This window comes from Lampetra planeri, chromosome 42 (genome assembly GCF_965212315.1).
Source record: "Lampetra planeri chromosome 42, kcLamPlan1.2.h2, whole genome shotgun sequence".
In the NCBI taxonomy this organism is placed as follows: Eukaryota; Metazoa; Chordata; class Hyperoartia; order Petromyzontiformes; family Petromyzontidae; genus Lampetra; species Lampetra planeri.
This window is the reverse complement of record NC_136148.1, coordinates 3,094,824-3,110,203: the sequence shown is the minus strand read 5'-3', so window position 1 is coordinate 3,110,203 and position 15,380 is coordinate 3,094,824. Positions and strand designations below refer to the sequence as shown.

The window sequence follows — 15,380 nt, the reverse complement described above, 5'->3', positions numbered from 1 at the left end:
CCGCAGCTCCTCCTGCTGCTACAGCTGCTGTCACTGCTGCATCCCTGCTGCAGCTCCCACTCACGGTGTCACCGACGTGACAAATCCTCTTCCTCCTGCTACTGCTGCTGTGACTTCGACTGTTGCTGCTACTGTTGCACCGTACAGTTGCTATAGCTTCTACTGCTGCTGCACCACCCCCTACTGCTGCTGTACCACCCCCTACTGCTGCTGTACCACCCCCTACTGCTGCTGTACCACCCCCTACTGCTGCTGTACCACCCCCTACTGCTGCTGCACCACCCCCTACTGCTGCTGCACCACCCCCTACTGCTGCTGTACCACCCCCTACTGCTGCATGCTATAACTCTCGCTGCTGTTTGCCGCCACTGCTTGCCAACCTCTAACCCTGCTGCTTGCCAACCTCTACCCCTGCTGCTTCCTGCTGCTTGACAACCTCTACACCTGCTGCAGTGGAAGCCGGCGAAGACAGCGGCGCTTTGGTGGGGCGGCACAGCGTGCGCACACCACGGCCGCCCGTAATGTTTAACCCCCCCCACCTCCTCCTCCACCACCACACTTCGTCTTCTTATCGCTTGCTGTGGTTATATAATTACTGCTGGGGTTATATAATTATTGCTGGGGTTTTTTTGTTAACCGCGATGCCGACGCTGTTTACACGCCTGCGGCGTCCTCCAACAACTACCCCCACCACCCGCACCCCGCCAGTATGCGTGTGTCACTGTGTGTGTGTGTCACTGTGTGTGTGTCACCCTGTGTGCCACAGTGCAAGTGTGTGTGTGTGGCACCGTGTGTGTGCCACAGTGTGTGTGCGCACACACGCACTGTCACAATGTGTGTGTGTCACAATGTGTGTGTGTGTGTCACAATGTGTGTGTGTGTTACAATGTGTGTGTGTGTCACAGTGTGTGTGTGTTACAATGTGTGTGTGTGTTACAATGTGTGTGTGTGTTACAATGTGTGTGTGTGTCACAGTGTGTGTGTGTTACAATGTGTGTGTGTGCCAGTCTCGACAACGACTCGCTCGTCCCGGGTTTTAGAGACGCGCGAGGTCGTCGCGCCGCCATCTTAGGTGAGGGAAGGGGAGCGCCCACTACCACCACCACCCCCAATACCCCATCCCCCCACCACCCCCCCCCATTACCCCCCACCACCCCTCATATCCCCCCCACCACATCCCCCCCCCCATATCCCCCCCCCAATATCCACCGGCTTTGCGCGTTGTCGGATCTTCCCCTGGCTAAGATGGCCGCCGCTAATGCTGACGCGGCCCAGGCGACGCGCCCGAACCCGGTTATTCGGGAGCGCGCGCGATTGGCTGACGCGCGAGCACGTGGCGCGCTGCGGGCCGTTGGTGGGAGGGATTAGATGGGGGTGGGAGGGATTAGATGGGGGGGGGAGGGGGGTCCTCCGATGCGGTCTGCGAAATGTCTTTGTGACGTCACGGCAAACCCACACACGTGCGGATTGACTCCGCGTGGCGTCAGCGAGACGGGTAAAGCGTCAAGTTCGTTCCGGTTCAAGCGGCTGAGAACTTAAGGAGGCCACGATACAAGAGTCTCGTCCGCGAGAGTGACGTGGTTTGTCACCAAAGTGGAAAAACAAGCAAATACAAAAGCACGGCATTGAAGCAAATAGAGTGAAAATAACTGCGTCGCATCGCGCTATTTTTGTTTTCGTTTTGCTGGCTGGTGCGTTAGCGATCAATTGCGTGGCGTTGACGTCACCCACGGATTTGTGCACGCATCACCCACCACTCCCCCGGCTGTATCTCGTGAAAATGCGTGCCCAGTGCAAGCGAAAAGTCCAAAAAAGTTCACGTCAATAATGTTAAATCGTCAATTACCAGTAGTGTAGGAAGTCGGCTCGGGCAGATTGTTTTTACACCAATCGTAGTACATTTACAAATTAAAGTTTAACGAAAACATTAAAATGTGCTAATTTGTACAGAGAAGAGCAGAGTGGATGTCAAACGCCCAGACGATGGCAGTGGCTCTGGAGACGAAATGCTAAAAGGTGCAGTCCATACATTTCTCTAACCACGGCTGATGGAAAGACCTCGACTGCAGGATACAGTGGTACCCCGGAGATCGAACTTAATTCGTTCCAGAAGGCCATTCGAACATCGATTTGTTCGAACACCGAATTCATTTTCCCCATAAGAATTAATGTATATGACATTAATTGATTCCAGACACAAGAAATCTCTCATTATAAAGCATTTTTACACGAAGTTCACAGTAATTACAGGCATAAAATCATACAAAAAAACAAGAAACAATAAATAAATGGAATAAATGAACATTGAACTTCACTTTACCTGAAGTAAGGAGAGTTGTTGGCTTGAGTGGAAGGTGATGAGGAGGATGAGGTGGTTGCTGGTGTTATTGTTTAGAAGGGGAGTCCCATTTGTCTGGGCAAGCGTCATGCACGCTGTCCATATGCGTCTCAGCCGTACAGGTTCTTTCAAGTCGCGATTGCCCCGTTCGACCTCCGAATTTTGTTCGGTTTCCGGGGCAAAAGATGTTCGGAAATATCGTTCGAACACCGATTTGTTCAAGTTCTGGTGCGTTCGATCTCCGAGGTTCTACTGTACTTTTGCCTTCTCTTCTACAATGGCCATACATCCGCTTTGGTTTTTTCGGTAAGTTCACGTAGGTAAAAAATAAAATAAATGAAAACTAAATTAAATCACGACGTTTCGGGCACAACACAAGCGTCCGTCGTGATTAGTTTTCATTTATTTTATTTTTTACCTACGTGACTTTACCGAAAAAACCAGAGTATGAATCCTTGCAGTCACGAAAGCTTCAAATCTAGAATTAATGGCCACACATCTTTAAGCAAGTATTGCAAACGGAATGATCTTTCAGTCATATCCTGGCGGTTAAAAGCTCCCCTCTGGTCAATTCCAGTACGTGATCATACTGTACCAGCATATGATATGCAACACTAACATGCAAACTGGATGCAAAGCAGAGATGGCAAAAAGGAATGGAAGGTCATTTGTTAAATCATTTATATTAAGTTCGCTTGCTTGCTTGCGTGCGTGCTTGCTTGCTTACTTACGACCGTGCAAATCTTTCGGTCGTTTTTTAACCCACTTCCCGTGATCCAATCGAGCTGACATGTGCGTGACAATTAATTTTCGTGAAAAAAAAATTCCCAAATTTTACACTGTTTAGGGAATTTTTTGTAAATATTGAATTACCAATTGCTTAATGGTGGCAGACAATCATCTGACCCATAGGTGGCAGCCATCTCAAGCCAGAGGACGAGATGACTCTAGCCGCCCCGATGCCACGCATATAAAGGATTTATAGTGAAAAACTTTGTTTTTACGGGTTAATTTTTATATCCCTATCTTGGTATCTGTTCACGTGCAGCCCTCTTTCGATTTAAAGCTTTCGTGACTGCAGGGATTCATCTTCTTGCATGCAGCCCTCTTGTTCATCCACTGTTGAATGGCGGCTTCCCTGTGCAGTGCGGGTTATTTACTTTCCGCTGGTTGCTGCGGTTTGGTGAAAGAAGGCAGCATAAGACGTTATGTATATCGTTTATTGTTACATTTTAAATCACAGTTCCTATGATTACTGTTGTTACATTGTTTTTATAGCTTTATCTTGGCGATTCGAAAACATGGTTAGTCTAAATTGTCTCGTGGTTGTTGTTGTTGTTGGCTTGCACCACTTTGTGATTTTTGTGCACACAGCGTTTTAATACTTTTTTTTTATATTTGCTGGTTTATTCCAGGATGTTTCTGTTGCGCGTCGTCGCTTTGGGATGTTCTCTGTTCATATTTTGTTTGTTGCGGTTGCACCCGACTCAAGAGCCGCATGGCTCACATACCAAATACATGAAACTTTAAAACTTGAAGACGTGAGATCATAGAAGTGCAGTACGACAATGGATTTTGCACTGCCTTCTGTTGGCCACGGAGCCCCATGAAGCATTTTGACTTAAATTCAGAAAACAGCCACCCGCCTTCCTGCGTTGTATGTCCGTCATACAAGTCACCATCAGCCACGCGATGGCATCATGAATTCACGACACGAGCTGATTTCATCGCTCAATCTCTTTGGCTTGGGATGCTCTTGGACGTGTTCCGTTCTTTGGCTGCCACTCATTATTTATTGGCCATGAGACATTGCTGATTTTTTCCCGGATTTTTCTGTTGCGCGAAGTCATTTTAAGATGTTTCTTGTTCGTGTTTTTGTTTGTTGCGGTTGCGCCCGAGTCAAGAGCCGAATGGCTCACAGGGTTATACCTAATGAATGAACTGAACAAGCCACCTTTTACTGGTAGGAACCTCCTGGTTACACCAGCCCACAGGGGATTATTGTGTCCGTCCGTCCTGCAGGAAGGGGCTGGGTGGGGAGGGTGGAGCTGGGTGGGGAGGGGCTGGGTGGGGAGATACTGGGTGGAGAGGGGCTGGGTGGGGAGGGTGGGGCTGGGTGGGGAGGGTGGGGCTGGGTGGGGAGGGGCTGATCACCCCGTGGTGCCCTTATAAAACTCAACGTTTAACCTACTCATGCCGGCTTGTGCCCGCCCTCACAGTCGGCCATATTTGCGGAATACACCACGCCGCCGTTGACCCTGGCCATTGACCGAGCAACCCAACGTTCCTACCAGCTCCCTCCGCAGGAATGTGTTTAAACAAAAATCAAATGACGTCATTAACCTGCACATGTTCTATCCATGTTGTTCCTCTTTGCATTGCTCAGTGGAACGTCGAGCATGGAGCTCTCTATGCTTTTTTTGTACACATTTTATGTAAAATACTGTTTTCTTAATGACCATGTTTTCCGAAGCACAGGGTTTAATTGCTTGTTTTTGGATCAACCAAGTATACTTGCTCCGCTACGTCACATGGAATTTGACATCCATTCACAAAACAGTCACCCCCTCCGATGTGTTGCATGCACATCATACGAGCGTAATGCAATTAAGTTACAAAGAACTTTGCCACCATTTCTCTCTCCAAGCTAACAAAGGCCGAGTCATGCAAAGGCATTGCACAACAGTTGGAAGGCCGCCAAGTTGGCGTTAGTGTACAACATTTTAGAATTTACAAAATAATCACATGTGGGATGGTGTTTTTTAAAATAATAAAAATGCTAATTGAATGTACGGTGTATAGTACCGTTGGAGTTGTGTTAAAATGCTTACGGGCACATATGCATATTTAATAAAACATTTATATTCTTCTTGGTTCTTTCGGTAAAGTCACGTAGAAGGGAATTATTAAAATAATAAAAATAAAACATAATAAAATACAATTCTCACGTTTTGGCCACAACGCAAGCAGCCGTCCTCAGGTGAAGAACAGGTCCGTCGGAAAGACAGCGTCTGAACATTTATACTCGTCTTTTTTGGACGTAACCTATTTGCGACTGCTTCAACATACAATGACAGAAACAGGATCCCCAACACTGAAGTCCTTGAGAGATCTCTGCCACTGAGAGCACGCTCATTCGGGCACACCTTCACTGGGTCGGACATTCGGTCCATATGGAAGATTCCCGTACACCGAAAGTGGTGCTCTGCATATTATTAGGTTTTTTCGGTAAAGTCACGTAGGTGTAAAAAAAAAATTAATCAAATAAAATACACATTTTTTTTTTACTTATTTTACTTTTATTAATTTAAAAAAAAATTTACCTACGTGACTTTACCGAAAAAACCTAAGAATATGAATCCTTGCAGTCACGAAAGCTTCAAATCTGGTGCTCTGCAACCAACCGAGCAAAGGGACCCTTTAAACTTCAAAGCACGCGAGATATTCAAACTTGGGAACTTGTCGCACTGAACAGACGCAGATGTACAGACCTGTACTGTAATGTTCTATCCACTGCTGAGTGTCGTGTCAGGTCTCTGCATCCTAAAACTAGTGCTTCAAAGCCTCCCCCCCAACACACTTGTAAGATATGTAACGGCACTTGTAAGCCTAAGATCGGAATTGTCTCCCACTTGACTAGCCATGAAAATAAACACCAGGATGAAAGCCAACAATAGCTGAACATGCATCCTTTCAAGTGACAGGAGAACTCAGAATACTGTACTACAGGCTTTGTACACTTTATTAGAGCATGTACATTATTTAGATGCTATGTATACCGCATTACAGACTATGTACTTTATTCCAGACAATGTGTACTGCATTACCGGCAGTGGATAAAGGAAAGTCCAGAGCTGTTTCACTTGCACTTTCGCTTGGCAGAGACGATGCAGATCCATGAGGGGTCACCATGTGGTGTGCTCCGTGTCTGTACCCACGAACCAATTGCTCAGTAACAATAGTTCATGAACACGACGTCACCTGTGAAGACTAATGTCAAACCACGCAAAAGGAGAGCGTGGAAAGATTTTGCCTCTTCATCCAAGAGCTTGCATTTCCTGATAAGTGTGAACGACAGACCTCTGTTGCATCGATGCCTTGGAATTCAAATAATAAACATCTAAAATGTCTACAAATGTCAAACATCAGTGACTAGAGAACTGAAGAGAGTTAAAAAACTCGCAGCGTTTCATTTACAGCGGAGCGCAGTGTCCAAACCATCCTCATTAAGCCCTTATTAACTCCACCGCCTCAGATCACCAAGATACAACACCTTCTTGGTTCTTTCGGTAAAGTCACGTAGAAGGGAAATAATAAAATAATAAAAATAAAATAATTTCACGACGTTTCGGCCACAACGCAAGCAGCCGTCCTCAGGTGAAGAACAGGTCTGTCGGAAAGACAGCGTCAGACGAGAATTATTTTATTATATTTTATTTTTATTATTTTATTATTTCCCTTCTACGTGACTTTACCGAAAGAACCAAGAAGATGAATCCCTGCAGTCACGAAAGCTTTAAATCGAAAGATAAAACACGTTCGCCGGCTTTAAATCGTTCCCGTCAGCCACTCGGCGACCACCTGCACTTCCACCTTCTTAAAGTCCTGGGGTTGGTCGTGGCCGGTGTGGCCCCCGCGTGTCCGCGCTCGGCCACCGCGCCCGACGCGCCGCGTGCTCTGCACGTGCGGTGCAAGTTCCGAGCGGGGCAGTTGCTTGGCCGACGAGCGGTGACGAGCGAGGTGGCGGCCCAGGCTTTGGCGGTTGTATGTGGAGAAGGGGCAACGCGGGCAGCTTAGAGACTCCCCAGTGTGCGTCCGCCGCATGTGAGTGTCCATGCATTTCTTTTGGATGCTGCGAGGCGGTAGAGGGGAGATAAACACAGTGTAAACATCAGCAGTGAACTCCACTAGGTACAGTAATAGGTTTTTACCCTTTCAACTGGTACAAAAAACTGACACCTTTATACAAGGCATCATGTTTGCAATAACCACAACACAAGCAGTCAAAATTCAAACAAAAAGAAACAACTCTGATGATGATAATGATATGCACTGTCCTTGAAGTTGATTGGTCCACACCCGAGACAGCTTTTCTTAGAGCCTACTCTCCATTGGTGTTGGACCAGATGACGCCAAAAGGCGTACAACTCAAAAACAGCGCACTATCAGAGTATTGAGAGCTCGGGGTAAGCATTACACTATGAGACTTCCTTTACCAGTGGCAAAATATAGTAATAGGTTTTTACCCTTTCAACTGGTAGAAAAACTGACACCTTTATACAAGGCATCATATCCACTAGGTACAATTTGTAGAGGCACTTCCTACCTATGCGAGTGTGATTATAGTGCCAACTGATCTCAGGCCAAAGTGTCAATTTTATTGGGGGGGACCTATTGGAACACGTGCCATCATAATGAACAGAACAGACCTCCTATTATCTGCGACCCTTGAAACATGCATCATTGCTCGAAGGAAAGATGGATGATTCAATAATAGTAACGGATTGACAGCCAAAGAATGGAACACATCCAAGGGTACGTCTACCAAAGAGATGGACTGATGGAATTACTTGACATGCAGTTGGTGGATACATTGTTGCATCTAGATGTGGCGGGACAGGTGGTGTAAGCTTGGAGAGGCCTTCATGCAGCAGTGGATTGATCATGGTTCATAGTGCACTGCGTTACAAAACCGGAGGCCCAGTTTGAATCCCAGTCATGGCAAATATATCAGTGGTGATTATCTATATTTAACAGTTTTTGAGCCAGGCCAAAAGGTCCAAAACATGGAGTGACCAGCAACAATCAGCACTATCAAAGTTGTAATTGATAAGATTTCACAAGTGTGTCTTGAATTGAGCAAGGTTATGGAGGCTTGGGAAAAGAGACAATGGGAATAACCAGAAAGAGAAGTGCTGTGACCTGCATTGTGGTGAGTGTGCAAATGAATGTGTTGAGTGAATGCGTGAATGAATGGGTGAGCGACTCATCACCCACCCAAAGTTTCCCACAACGCACCAACTCATTGACAAACTCATTCACACACTGATAAAATTAGCAGATAACCCCTCAAAAATGGAATATGGGTTCCTTATTTTAAAAAAAATGGAGTTATTTTGTGGTGTTCTCTCCTTCCTTGGTGTATCCTGCATTCGGAGGCAACTATTCATGTTTGCTGAGGAATACATGCACATTACCCGCATTGTCAATCTCCTGCTGGATAAGGGCCTTGCCTTGCAAGTCATGGGGGTTATTTGAACATAATTTACCACACTGATGAAGGAAGTGTAAGTGATGGTCTACCAATGCTGTCATGCAAGTCTGAACTTACATATTGTGCACATTTTTATTTTAACTCAATCGTTACATCAGAAAGGGAGATGTAGCTGCTGCTGCTGCTACTACGTATGTGTGGAGATCAATAGAGCAACGTTTATTTAAGTCAAGTCAACAGAAAAACGGTCCTAGTCAATAAAACAAACTTGCAGTCACTATGGGGAATTCAATAGGATGCCAACACTTGACAGACTACGTGAATGTCACAGATGTTTACACAGTATTGTTGTCAGCCAGAACTACATAGGGTGAGCAATGATTTTTTTTTTCCCACAAGACAACTCGTACATTATTGGAGCTTATTTATGTGGTGTAACAAAAAGAACATGAAGCAGCTTCATAATGCCTTTTTACATCTCAGGCAAGAACCAGGACACGAAAAAATAGAACAGTTATTTCAAGAAGGGCTCCTGCTGGAAGGCGAGTGGCTCCTACTCATTGCTTGACCTGCTACCACAATCACCAACCAGGAAGCAAATGGTGAGGTGTGCTGACATCAACAGCATCAGCGAGTAGGAGGAGGAGCGGGAGAAGAGTACACGAGGAACCCACAGGGCCTCACCGGAGCACCCACCATGTGTAGGAGCAGAGCGTGCACTTGTGGGGCTTCTCGGAGGCGTGCGTGCGCTTGTGTCGTCGCAGACAGCTGGCGTCCGAGCTGCTGTATGGGCAAAGTTCACACTGGAAGGGCTTTTCACCTGCAACGCACAATGTCAGGAATCTTATAAAAAATAAAATTACTTTGAAAGCTATTTTCTTTAGGTTGTTTTACTCCTTTGGGTTTTGACCATCCGTCCCTCCCTCCCTTCAACCAGAAAACATATTTTTAATATGACAGTATCACTGTATTTAGCAGAATTTGCGCACAGCCAGGGTGGAGGGCGAGTGGGGGGGGGGCGTCAGCACGACGCATGAACCCGGCTCAACGCTGTGGGATGTGGGTGACATCACTGCGCAGATGTGCGCTGTGACGTCACCACGCATGCACACTTGGGCGCCAGTCATCCAGGAACCCAGGCAGGAAGCCAGCCAGCAAAACTTTAGTCTCGTATAGTGTATATATATGATGACAAGGGCAGCCGCGTGTGGTGTGCCGTCACTCTCGAGCACATCACCTGTGTGCGTGCGCATGTGCATGTCGAGTGAGGCCTTCAGCCGCGTCTGGTGGCCGCACTGCGAGCAGATGTACGGCTTCTCGTTGGTGTGCGTCTTCACGTGCCGATAAAGCGCCTGCCTGGTTGAGCACTCCCTAGAGCAGGGGGCAATAAAAGAGGGTGACGAGTCGTGTGTTTATACGCTGCTAAGCCACGTGAATCCTTTACTTCTCCGGTTTGTCAGTTGCATGAGAAAAATGTACACGCGTTAAAAGAGGCCTACCCGAGGTTGCGAATAATCTGTACGTAGTCGAAACAAGTGCGGCAAAATCATGCGTGCGCATGGATTATGCACTACTCTCAAACATTCGTTCGTTGATCAGCATAGAAGCAGGTGTCAGGGTAAAATGTATTTGCATTCTTCCATAGGGTAGCTGTAGGAAAAAAAAATCACTTGCATATTTGCAAAGTCCTTTTTTCAGGATTGTCTCCACGTTTTAGACATTGTCAATCTGCTCCTCACCACATATCCCTATAACAGCCTGTTGCGTGCAGTTGCCACCCATCCACGGACTATTCAGGCTTTAATTCAACATTGAGCAACCCTTTAATGAATTTGTCCAGTTTTAAATCGAGTTAGTCCCACAGTAGGTGAGCACAGTCAAACACTCATTTGAGCGGTAACTAATTTAATTTATTTGCATGTACGACCCTATTTTTCAATTCACTGCTTGATAATGGCCTCCCCATACCATGCTTGTTATGGGGGTTATATGACCATATTCTACCACGACGGTCAGGGTGGGTTTGTGATGGCAGAGAACATAGACATATGGTACAATTGATTTTGCTGTACTGCTCTCTGCTGCTCACCCTGTAGCCTAGCGGCCACCTGTAATAGACTGCTGTGCATGGTGCTCGTGCGTCGAAGCGCTGTGCAGGTCTTTTTTTCCTGCTTAGCTTCCAAGATTGTACGAGATCGGGCAAATTGTACGAGATCGTGGGTTCGAACCCGACTCTTGACGCCTGTATATTTGGAGTTTAAATGTTCTCTCCGTGGTTGTGTGAATTTTTCACCGGGTCCTCTGGTGTCTCCCTCCAAATTTAGAATCAACATCATGCATTTAGAGTATTTGGCTGCTAGAAATTTCCACATAGACCACTTTCGTTGAGCTATCATTTATGGCCAGGTCCTTTCTGAAAAAAAAGCTATATTGCTCAGTAAGCCTTACCTGGTAAAATAAAAAACTAGTTTAGTTGAATTACACTTGACGGCGCAAACGCTCACCTGCCACAGGCGGTGCACCTGAACGTGCGGTCAGAGTGTGGCTTCGTAGAGACACGCGAATCTTCACCGCTCTCAGGAGGGCGGCTCTGAACGCGAGCGCGAGCCGATGGCGCACCAAGGGATGCCCCTCCGTGAGGCGGATGCCCTCTCGTGGCCAGGCGCGGCACACGGGGCGAGTCCGAGCTCCAGACCAGTGAAACGAGGTCATGGGTCACCAGGTGCTTACGCATTCTCTTCCATTTGCGACCTGCGACCGTATCCAACGTGGTCTCTCGTTAAAACGGAGCACGATCAGAAACGCGCTTCATAAAATGTGAAAAAAAGATAATTTTGTTTGCTTCATTTGCTTAAACGTAACATATTTCATATCATATGTAAATAAATGTAATTAATCAATTATCACATGCCATTTTATCCATGATTTGTGTTTGTATGTTTAACTTGTTTTGCACTGTACTTAGCCAACCGTGCTAATCGGAAGTGCAGGGGAAAGATTTTAATCCATTAATGCTTTCATCTTCTTGGTTCTTTCGGTAAAGCCACGTAGAAGGGAAATAATAAAAATAAAACATAATAAAATACAATTCTCACGACGTTTCGGCCACAACGCAAGCAGCCGTCCTCAGGTGAAGAACAGGTCTGTCGGAAAGACAGCGTCTGCGTGACTTTACCGAAAGAACCAAGAAGATGGATCCCTGCAGTCACGAAAGCTTTAAATCATTAATGCTTTGTTAGATGCCTACTACTTGATCATGGTTTATAGGGGGAAAATAATAGAATAGGGATACAATTCACATACACGTGGACAATGCAATAAGCAATATGACATGGCAACAATGCGTGCACAGTGGATGCAATTTACCGGTGAAGTCACAATAGCAGCACTGGAATCCTTGAGGACAGTGACACACTAAATGAACGTCTCTCAGAGGCTCGCTCACAAACATGCGCGGGCACTCCGAGCACCGGAATCGTTTCCCCGATTTCGCTCCACCACATCGCCTGTTGTGCTGCTGCTGCTGCCTTCTTGGGATGCAGACAGTTGCACCGTTGAGAGTTTGCTCCGGCAGTTTCCTGTCCAACTGCTGGTGTACGTTACGCACAACCCAATCCGTGTGATCCTTGAGAAAACACGGGTCCATGAAGGTGGCAGCCTCAGAGCAGCTGCTAACGGCGGGCTGTGAAGTATGAGCACGCCTCTGTGATACGCGCGTAAGCCCCAACTTAACGGGTTTTCTCTCCAGTTTTTTCTTCTTATTAGCAGCTGACTTAGCACAAGACTTTTTGACATTGCGCCGAGGGTGGCTTGCAGGTGGGCAGTCTTTCGGGGACGAAGTTCTGCGTGTGGCCCTCTTCCTTTTTGCACTCGCGCTGGCTGATAAATCAACAACCAAGGAAGAGTAGCACGCCTCCTCTCCGTCTTCTGCTTCTTCGTGTTCAGCCGCTGTTGTATTTCCACCCACGGCATCCAACGCAAAGAATACATTCTTCTTTTCCACTTCAGGGATAGGCCCCTGGCCGCCCGGCTCCACACAGACGTCAGATGTCTTTACAGTCAATCCTGCGCCTTCACACGCCACATTTGGCGGAGCGCACCGCACCTTCACGCCGGGCTCGCCACCAAGGGGCCGCCGAGCCATCGCCGAAGTTCGGCAGAGGCCAAGCGAGAACAGGTGCTCCGACTGTGCCTCGTCCGCCTCGTCCGTCTCCTCCGCTTCGTCCCTCGACCTCGGGAGCGGGCGAGCGGCCTCCATCATCGCCTCGAAGAATCCGGCGTCGTCGGCGTCGTCGTGGCAGCCGCCCACCAGGCCGATCATCTCGCACGATGCGGGGCTCAGGCAGCGCAGCATCCGGTCGACCTCGCGGGAAATGCGATCCAGGTTTTCAGGGCCGCACACTGCCGACTCCATCCCACTGCCGGCCTGCTCGTTTTCCAGAGCAGCGCCTGTTTGGTGTTTGCCCCTGCACTCGGCCTGCAGATTACTACTGCCGGCGCTTTCGCCCTTCGTCAAGGTCAGCCTGCACTCCTCGCGATCGAGGTCGTCTCCCAGCTCCGAATGGCTCCCGCACGGCGGCGCCTCCCTGGCCACACTCAAACCAGACGACGCCTTGAGTGAAGCGTCCTCTTCTCCGTGTTCAATGGCCGCGTGCCGCTGCGGAGATTGCGGCGCGTCTTCCCTGACGGGACACGAGCCGATCGCCAACGTGCCATCGGTAGCCGTGTCTGCGGAAGATCCTCCGCATTCATCCATTCCGGAAGAAAACCTTTCGGCAGCCGATGCCGCGTCGGTATCACCGCACGGCTCGGGATCGGCCGATGACAATACCCTGGAAGTGGGAGAGGAGGGAGATTGGCTCGGTGCTGCTGCTGGTGATGCTGGTGCCGGTTGTGGTGTCGTGGCCAAGCCATCGCTGTGGTTTTGGTGGAGGTGGTCCAGCATGGTGGCGGTAACACAGCTGGTGAAGAAGCAGCGCCGGCAGCGGTACAGCTCCACCAGGAATGCGTCCACGGCCTTGTGGTCCAGGGTGGGCTCCGTGTCTACTCTCCGGCAGACCCAAACCATCTCGCCGGCCGGCAGAGCCACCCGCACCGCCGCCATCTCCCCCGTCACTTCTCCCTGCGCGGTTAATGCAAAATCACACGCAATGTAAATGTCACGCAATTGGTTTGTAATCAAAATCACTCACCGATGCCTTTTCAGGTCGTAACTGCGGTGTGTTCAAGTTCATTTATTAGGTATAGCCCTGTGAGCCATTCGGCTCTTGAATCGGGTGCAACCGCAACAAACAAAAAACAAAAACAAGAACAAAAAACATCTTAAAGTGACTATGTAACTGAGTGCAAACAGAAAATCCAAGAAAAGACAGTAAAATATTGCAGAAAAAGCAATCTTGATTTCAAACTTTCGTGACTGTAGGAATCCGTACTCTTTGGTTCTTTCGGTAAAGTCACGTAGGTAGAAAAATAATAGATCACGACGTTTCGATCGCAACACAAGCAATCGTCATCAGGTGGGACAACCACAGCAAGAAAAAACTGCATTTTTTTTCTCGAAACGTCATGATCTATTATTTTTCTACCAAAGAGTATGCGGTGTGTTGTTCGGCGTGATTTCCGACTATTTCGGTCCATGCGCTGGGAGCTTATGGGAAATAAAAAAAGTATTTAAGGTGTTTTGTGCAAAGGCCACAGAAGGGTAATCCGGGTGATATAGCAACCAACAGCAACGCCTAAACACACATGTACAGATACAGCCAGTTTATCAAACCACTGCCAGATGAGGGGCCTTATAGCGTCGCGCGGGTCCTTGACGGCTATTTGACCATGCTGGTCAAGTCGGATGCGGAAGCATAGAAGTACAGTACAGTGCACAGGACAACAATTGATTTTGTTCAACTGTCCTCTACTTCCACACAAAGCTTAGTTTTTGAGATGTAACGAGATCCCAGATCTGTCGAACCCTTATCAGTGCCCTACCTTATTACAGACCAATACCGTATTTGTCACCTCGAGCCCCCTTTATAAATCTCAACGTTCATCCTACAAAAAGTCCCATCACAAGCGAGATAAACACAAATTGACCATTTCTGTTATTTTGTCCACATTGAAACGGCTGTACGCCGTATAGACCTCAAAACTCAATTTCCCCGTACAAGAATACGGGGTAAAACCGCATGGATTGACACGGTTATGTGTTATTAAAGAGTTGAAAATAAGAGGAAAAGGAATGTAATGGTTAGTATTGAATGGTTAGAATCGAATGGTTAGGATTGTAATGGTTAATAATGTAATGTTTACGAACGAAATGTTTAAGATTGTAATGTTTACGAATGTAATGTTTAATATGGTAATGCTTATTAATGTAATGTTTAATAATGTAATGTTTAATAATGTAATGCTTAAGATTGTAATGTTTAATAATGTAATGTTTAACAATGTAATGTTTAACAATGTAATGTTTAACAATGTAATGTTTAAGATTGTAATGTTTAACAATGTAATGTTTAAGATTGTAATGTTTAACAATGTAATGTTTAATAATGTAACGTTTAACAATGTAATGTTTAACAATGTAATGTGTAACAATGTAAAGTTTAAGATTGTGATGTTTAACAATGTAATGTGTAACAATGTAAAGTTTAAGATTGTAATGTTTAGTACCGACAGTGATGTTCCCTCAGCAACGCGGCCACCGACTTTGCGAGTCGCGGAGTGATGACATCACGTCCGGTTCACCCTCAAATACCCAACCTCCCCTCCCCTCACCGTCAACGTTAACTTTTTTATTATTATCATACAAATGAATTTTTTTGCTTTAACTCG

General features: G+C 46.9%; 1 protein-coding gene across 3 annotated transcripts; it reads right to left on the bottom strand.

Annotated features, from left to right (window-relative positions):
* Positions 1-6,062: 6,062 nt before the first annotated feature.
* LOC144732309 (uncharacterized) lies at positions 6,063-15,287 on the bottom strand. 3 transcript variants are annotated; one of them, XM_078613773.1, is made up of 6 exons: positions 15,219-15,287; positions 11,919-13,674; positions 11,057-11,303; positions 9,790-9,923; positions 9,237-9,372; positions 6,063-7,190 (listed from the first exon to the last, which is right to left on the bottom strand). In XM_078613773.1, the coding sequence occupies exons 2-6, from the start codon at positions 13,654-13,656 to the stop codon at positions 6,887-6,889; spliced, it is 2,559 nt and encodes an 852-aa protein (XP_078469899.1). In that variant the 5' UTR covers positions 13,657-13,674; positions 15,219-15,287; the 3' UTR covers positions 6,063-6,886. The 3 variants fall into 3 exon arrangements, with proteins under 3 accessions (XP_078469899.1, XP_078469901.1, XP_078469900.1); XM_078613775.1 differs by having other exon boundaries at positions 9,249-9,372; XM_078613774.1 differs by having other exon boundaries at positions 15,223-15,262.
* Between the last annotated feature and the right edge of the window lie 93 nt (positions 15,288-15,380).

Coding starts and splice junctions, on each gene's coding strand:
- LOC144732309 (XM_078613773.1), bottom strand. CDS start 13,656: ATGGCGGCGGTGCGGGTGGCTCTGCCGGCCGGCGAGATGGTTTGGGTC. Junction 9,924..11,056: donor AGGTGCACCGCCTGTGGCAG/GTGAGCGTTTGC, acceptor CCCCTGCTCTAG/GGAGTGCTCAACCAGGCAGG. Junction 7,191..9,236: donor TACACATGGTGGGTGCTCCG/GTGAGGCCCTGT, acceptor ACCGCCTCGCAG/CATCCAAAAGAAATGCATGG.